We start from the raw sequence: 5,989 nt of genomic DNA on the forward strand, positions 1-5,989 counted from the left end.
AATGTCGCTGTCGAGGCGGTCACGACATAAAGCAGAGACCACAAGCAGTCTCAGTTGGCAACACTTTATTATTGAATATGGCTGATTTTTATACACTTTCCAGTTGTTTATCCTTCTTCTATCCTATTGGCCACAATAGATCAACATAATACTATTGGTGAAAAAGTTATGGTGACTTAATTAACTTCCTAAAAATGTTTCATCCAGCTGCAAAGTTCTTCTATCCCTCCTCTCTCGGTCTCCTTGGTTACAGCCTTGGAGAGAGCTCCTTATCAGTTTCTTCTTACTTCTCAGCTTCTTCTCGCTCCTTTAGCTAACAGGCCCGCTGTTAGCCCCTTCCACATTCTGCCTGCCCCAAGGCGGTGTTATCTTTTTATACTAAAAACTACATGTACGATATTTACAATTATTTTCCAATACCTATCACCTATGTTAGACAGTGAGCTTCTACTCTAGACCAATCTAAAAGTGCCAATATCACAGCAGAAGATGGAGGCCAAGAAGAAGAAGACGGAGAAAGGCTGGACACGGCCCGATTGCTCCATCTTGCCCCCTGAATCCCCATTCTAGAAACCCCAAAAATCTATTTTTCACCCCGTGATAAATTCATTTTCATTCTACTTAAACTTTCATGGCTCGCAATTCTTCATATAAGGTTGTAATCGTTTTATCCAAGGGCAAAATCAAAGGCACAGGGGTCTTGGGCTCTGTGCCAAGGTCTCTCAGTCCCCTGGACAGGGGCTCGAGTCCTCCAGGGCAGCCAGAGGCATTTCCTGGGTTCTGACAAGTAGCCCTGTTGCAGTCCCTGCATACACGAGTTTACTTGATCACTTTGATGCCAGGGAGCACCAAGAACTTGAACCTTCCTGGAGTCCAGCCCTGCCTCCCTATCACAGGGCAGAGGGAAAAGATGAAGAACCTGGGTGGTGGTTGGGCCAAATTGGCATTTTGCCATTTCTGAGTTCCTCCCAGCTTCTGCAGCAGGGCGACAACCCCATGGCTGCAAAGCACTTCCTTTTGCAAGGCACATGCAGACCTCACTGGAAGGGGCTCTTGAAGGAGCTGCTGCAGTTATCAACAGGAGCTGTTGTTGAATTTTTCACGTTGCTTAACCCCCCCTGCCAAATGCCATCAAGAGGCTGAGGAAGGACACAAAAAGATTACCCTGGAGAAAGGGAGGCCAAAAGCTTGGAAAAGGAGGAAAGAAACGCTCTGATGATGACGATGACAAAAAAAACCCAAACAAATTTATTTTGACAGCAAATGAACACCGGCCGCCCTCCAGCCCTCCCAGGCTGGCAGGCCGAGCGGTGCCGTTCCCATGGCATGAGGTGCTGGCAGCCTGCGGAGAGAAACCAGAGAGCCACGGTCAGTGGCAGCAGGCTCCTGTCCCCCTGTCCCGCCATGGCCTGTGCCCGGGCCAGGCTGCTGCCTCTGCTCAGAGCCCAAACCTCCCGACCCATTCTCTGTTTTTAGAGAAGGGCAGCGTGGCAGGCCACGTTCCACCTCCTCTGCTTAATCCCGGCACAGCAACCTCCTCAGCAGCTGCAAGAGTGGGATGCCCGTGTGCCCGCTGCCGTCTGCCCGGAGCCCTTCTGCCAGCCGAGCTGTGGAGCCGGGTGCCCACCTCTGGAGAGCTGCTGCCAGGAGAGGAGCCGATCCCAAACCAGGTCCTCGTCCTTCTGGAAGGGGCTGTCCCTGCAGACCGTGGCCCCTGGGGCAGCGCTGGCACTGGACACGCTCCACGGACGCTGCAGGTGCTTCCCTGTCCGGTCTGGGCACCAGGTGTAATCCTCCTGGGAAAACAAAAGAACAATTGCATGAAAGTCAATTCAAAACAAGACCTGGAAACAAGAAAAAGCACAAAGCCTGTCACCGTTTCACAGGCCTGAGGAGGGTCTGACCACTCCATGTGAGAATTAAACCTGTCCAGGGGTGGGGAAAACCCCCACCTTTCCTGCCCTTAAATGCACCCCTTCCTCAAGGGCCTGCAGAGCAGAGCAGCTGGGGCACGGCTTCAGAACCTGTCCCCCCCTCTGCCGCCCCCCATCCACATGGATGGATGCTTTTGTCAGGCTGGCTGCCCCCGCCTCAGCCCGTGCCAGGCTGGCTGGCAGAAGCTGTCAGCAAGGCCAGGAGCCGGCTCCCCTTCCACAACATCCGTCCCCTGTCCCGCCAAAAAGCAGCTCGGCGGCCGGCAGAAAAATTAATATTCCCCAGCGCCGCCGAGCGGGGAACCTCCGGCACGTGGCCAGGCCGAGCCCTGCCCTGCCTGGAAGCACCAGCATCCCCCCGCCCCTGTGCCGGCTGGGGACTCATCTTGATTTCATCGGAGTGCAGAGCGTGTCCTTCAGGCAGGGGCCGCAGCCAAAACCAATTGGCTCTGCCCCGCCAGCGGCCAGCTCCAGGATGGTGTTCCCAGCTCCACGTCGTGCTCCAGAAGAACACGCCAGCTGTGCCTCGGCTTGCGGGGACATCACGGTGCCATTGAGCTGCAGGGGGATGTTTCCTCTGTCCCAATCTGTGTCACCTTCACTGCACTGCCACCACTTCTCCAATGGGACGGGCAGCACGGAGCCGCTCCCTCCACAGCTCGCGGGGACCAGCGGAAGCAGCATCTCCTCGCCTGCGCTCTCTCCTCCGCGCCGCGGCCGCAGGGAAACGCTCCGGGGTTTTCTTCCAGTGCCACGAGACGCGTGCCGCTGCTGCTTGCTGGGCTCCTGGATCCTACTGTGCTCAGGGATGCATCTCTGCTGTCTCCTGGGCTAGGCAGGGCTCCTGCAGCCAAGAATGCTCAAAAAGGTCCTCCAAGCATGGCCTGTGTGTGGGATCCATGGATAAACACCACCTGATGAGGTGCTGGCACTCTGCAGAGAGAAACCAGAAGGCTCCTGTCCATGCTCTCCCACATTCCACAGTGCCCAGGCAACACCAGGAGTGCTGAGAGCTGCACCCAAAAGCTTCCTATTGATCCTCTCTTGCGGAGGACACCAGCACAGAGGCACTGGTGCCACCTCCTCCAGCTAAGCCCAGGAGATCCACCTCCTCACCAGCTGCAAGAGCAGGATGCTTATGTGCCAGCTGCCCCTCCCAACCCCTTTCTTCCCCTCGTGCCTTGAAGGCGCATCCCCACCTTGAGACACCCGGGGCGGGAAAACGAGCTGGCCCCGGACAATGTCCTCGTTGGTGTGGAAAGGAAGGTGCCCGCAGACCAGCTCATAGAGCAGGATGCCCAGGGACCAGATAGTGGCTGGCTGGCCATGGTAGCAGCCAAAGAGGATCCACTCCGGTGGGCTGTACTCCGGCGTTCCTATGGGACACGGGCGCAGCTCATCAGGCCCATGCTGCTCCCTCCCACCCTCCTTCCCTCCCTCCCAGCCAGCTCCCGTTCCACAGCAGCCAGCCCCTGCCCTGCCAAAAAGCAACTTGGCTGCAGCTGGCTGAAGAAGGATTCCCCCTCCTTCCTTCCCCCCTCTTCCCCCTCTGCCAGCAAAGCGGGGAACTCAGCTGCCCGGCTGGGCCCCGGCTTGGGCTCACCTGACATCCGGGTGTAGATCGTGTCCTGGAGGATCGCGCCACAGCCGAAGTCGATGAGCTTGGCCTCGCCCGTGGCCAGGTCGACGAGGACGTTCTCGGCCTTGATGTCGCGGTGCAGGACGCCGCGGCTGCTGCAGTGCCGCACGGCCTCCAGCACCTGGCGGAACAGCCCCCGCGCCACGGGCTCCGTCAGGAACCGCCGCTGGTGCAGGAAGTACCAGAGGTCCTGACAGCGCTGCGGACGCTCCATGACCAGCGCGAAGCCCTCGGGCACCTCGAACCAGTCCAGGAGCCGCACGACGCCGCGGAAGCCAGGCCGCGACACCATCCACAGCAGCGCCAGCTCCAGGGGCACAAGGGCGCCGTTGCGCTGCGGGGGGACCGCGATGCCGTCAGCGGGGCCGATGCTGCGCCGCGCCTCGGGCAGCCCCTGCCCGGCCCCGCCGCGGCTCGCCATGGCCCGGCCCGGGGCGCTGCGCGGCCCCCGCTCACTCCACGCTCGCTGCCCTCGCAGCGTTCCGGCTGCCGCCCTGCCGGGCCTCGCCTCAGCCCCGCCCGGCCCACCCCGCCGGCTCCTCCCGCCGGCTCCTCCCGCTGGCCCCGCTCACTCACCAGCCGTACCCACTCCGAGATGCGCTCCCGGGACACTCGCTTGATGGCCACCTGCGAGCCAAGACGAGCGGCGGGCTGAGCTCGTCGCCCGCCGCCCGCCGCCGCCCTCCGAGCCGGCCCCGTCTCTTACCGGGGCGCCGTCGGCGAGCCGGGTCCCGGAGTAAACGCTGCCGCAGCCGCCGCTGCCCAGCAGCGGGCCCTGCCGGTAGAGCTGCTCCAGGGGAGGCTTCTCCGCCCGTGCGGGCGGCACCGCGCTGCCGCTCTTCTGCCCGGGGCACCCGCCCGCCCGGCGCGCTGCTGCTTGCCGAGCCGCCCCGGGCTGCGGCGGCTCGGGGCCGGCGGCCGAGCTGGCGAGCGGCGGAGCTCGGAGCGGGGAAGCTGCCGGCCACGCTCTCGGCCACGGGGCGGGAGCCGGGCGGCAGCGGAGCGGCTGCGGGCGGAACCGCGGCAGGGGCTTCGTTCGGGGCCGGGGCCTCGGCCGGGGCTGGGCCAGAGCCCGCGCCAGGCCGAGCCAAAAGACCGCGATGCTCCGCCAGCACCAGAGCAAGCGGCTCTTCCAGCGGCGCCACAGCCGGTACGGAGAGAGCCCGGCCGAGGCGGAACCACGGCGGGCCGGGCAGGGGCGGGCACGGGGCGGCCCCGCCGAGGGGCGCCTTGCGGGACGCGGCATCAGCCGGGCTGGGAGAGGCGGAACACGGACGGCACGGCCCGGCACGGAACGGGAATACAGTGAGTGGGAGGGAGAAGGGGATGCGGAGCGAGGGAAAAGTCGAGCGGAAAACCGATCAAGAGAAGCGCTGCTGCTGCTGCTGCTGCTGCTGCTGCTGCTGCTGCTGCTGCTGCTGCTGCTGCTGCTGCTGCTGCAGCTGCTGCGGAGCCGCCGGAGCTCGCGGCCGTTCCTCCGTTGCCCCGCGAACCCAACGGAGGAGCCGCCGCGCGCCCCAAGGAACGAAAGAGAGAAACAAACAAATCACACCCCAAAGTCATTCCTATTAGAGAAGGAACCAAAGAAAACAGTGTAGCAATAAAGAAGAATGTTGGCTTGTGGCTTCTTTCTTCTTTGCGTGAGACGAAACATTTCATGCGTGTGATAAATGAGTTCACTGGATTTAAGGATCATACAATTAATTTTTTTAATTATTATTATTATGCAAGCAAGAATAAGCAAAGTTCAGCGCTGGGCGGCCGGGAGTCTCTGCTCCTCTAGGCTCGCACCGTTCCTATCCCCAAGGTTCGCCTTTTATTGCCTTCTTCTCCCGGGTTCAGGGATGACGTGGTCTGTCTTTTGCACTTGCTCGTTCAGTTGTTAGGGGGTCTTTTTCTGCCTTCTGGTGGTCGTGGGATGAAGGCTCCAAGTCTTCTTCTTTAATCGCTGAGTGAACTTTTCTTTATAAGGCATATCTATACAGTGGAATTTTCAGAACACTATACGATTCCTGCAAGCCTAAGCAATTCTTGTGAGTTTAAGGATTGTTGTTACAGCCTTCCTCTGTGACCGCTGGGTGAACTTTCCCTTATAAGGTATATCTTTACCATGGAATTCCCAAAGCACTATACGATTCCTGCAGGCCAAGCAACCATGTGTGGCTGCACATTTAAGAATCAAGCGGTTTTAGCTATTTAGTTATTGCTTTTATATTGTATAATTTTTTAGCTATTGATTTAATAAATGAACAAACATATTGCTACTTATTACAATCCCCCATTTTTTTTAACCAATTTTGATCATTAAATCTTTTTAGTTCCTTCCTACCAATTGTTAACTGAGTTTCCTCATCAGTTAAGCTATGTGCACTAATTATAGATGCCAATTTCCTTAGCTTTTTCATCATATTCCAAT

General features: G+C 59.0%; 1 protein-coding gene across 1 annotated transcript; it reads right to left on the bottom strand.

Moving 5' to 3' along the window:
- Nucleotides 1–2,035: 2,035 nt before the first annotated feature.
- LOC139603618 (serine/threonine-protein kinase pim-1-like) lies at nucleotides 2,036–4,819 on the bottom strand. Its single transcript, XM_071454509.1, is given in 6 exon segments — nucleotides 2,036–2,738; nucleotides 2,740–2,867; nucleotides 3,134–3,310; nucleotides 3,538–3,907; nucleotides 4,150–4,200; nucleotides 4,280–4,819. Coding segments are annotated over 6 exon segments (1,689 nt in total). The 3' UTR covers nucleotides 2,036–2,315.
- Between the last annotated feature and the right edge of the window lie 1,170 nt (nucleotides 4,820–5,989).

The sequence above is a fragment of the Agelaius tricolor genome, unplaced genomic scaffold (assembly GCF_023055355.1).
Source record: "Agelaius tricolor isolate 1412-34295 unplaced genomic scaffold, bAgeTri1.0.p SCAF_40, whole genome shotgun sequence".
Classification (NCBI taxonomy): Eukaryota; Metazoa; Chordata; class Aves; order Passeriformes; family Icteridae; genus Agelaius; species Agelaius tricolor.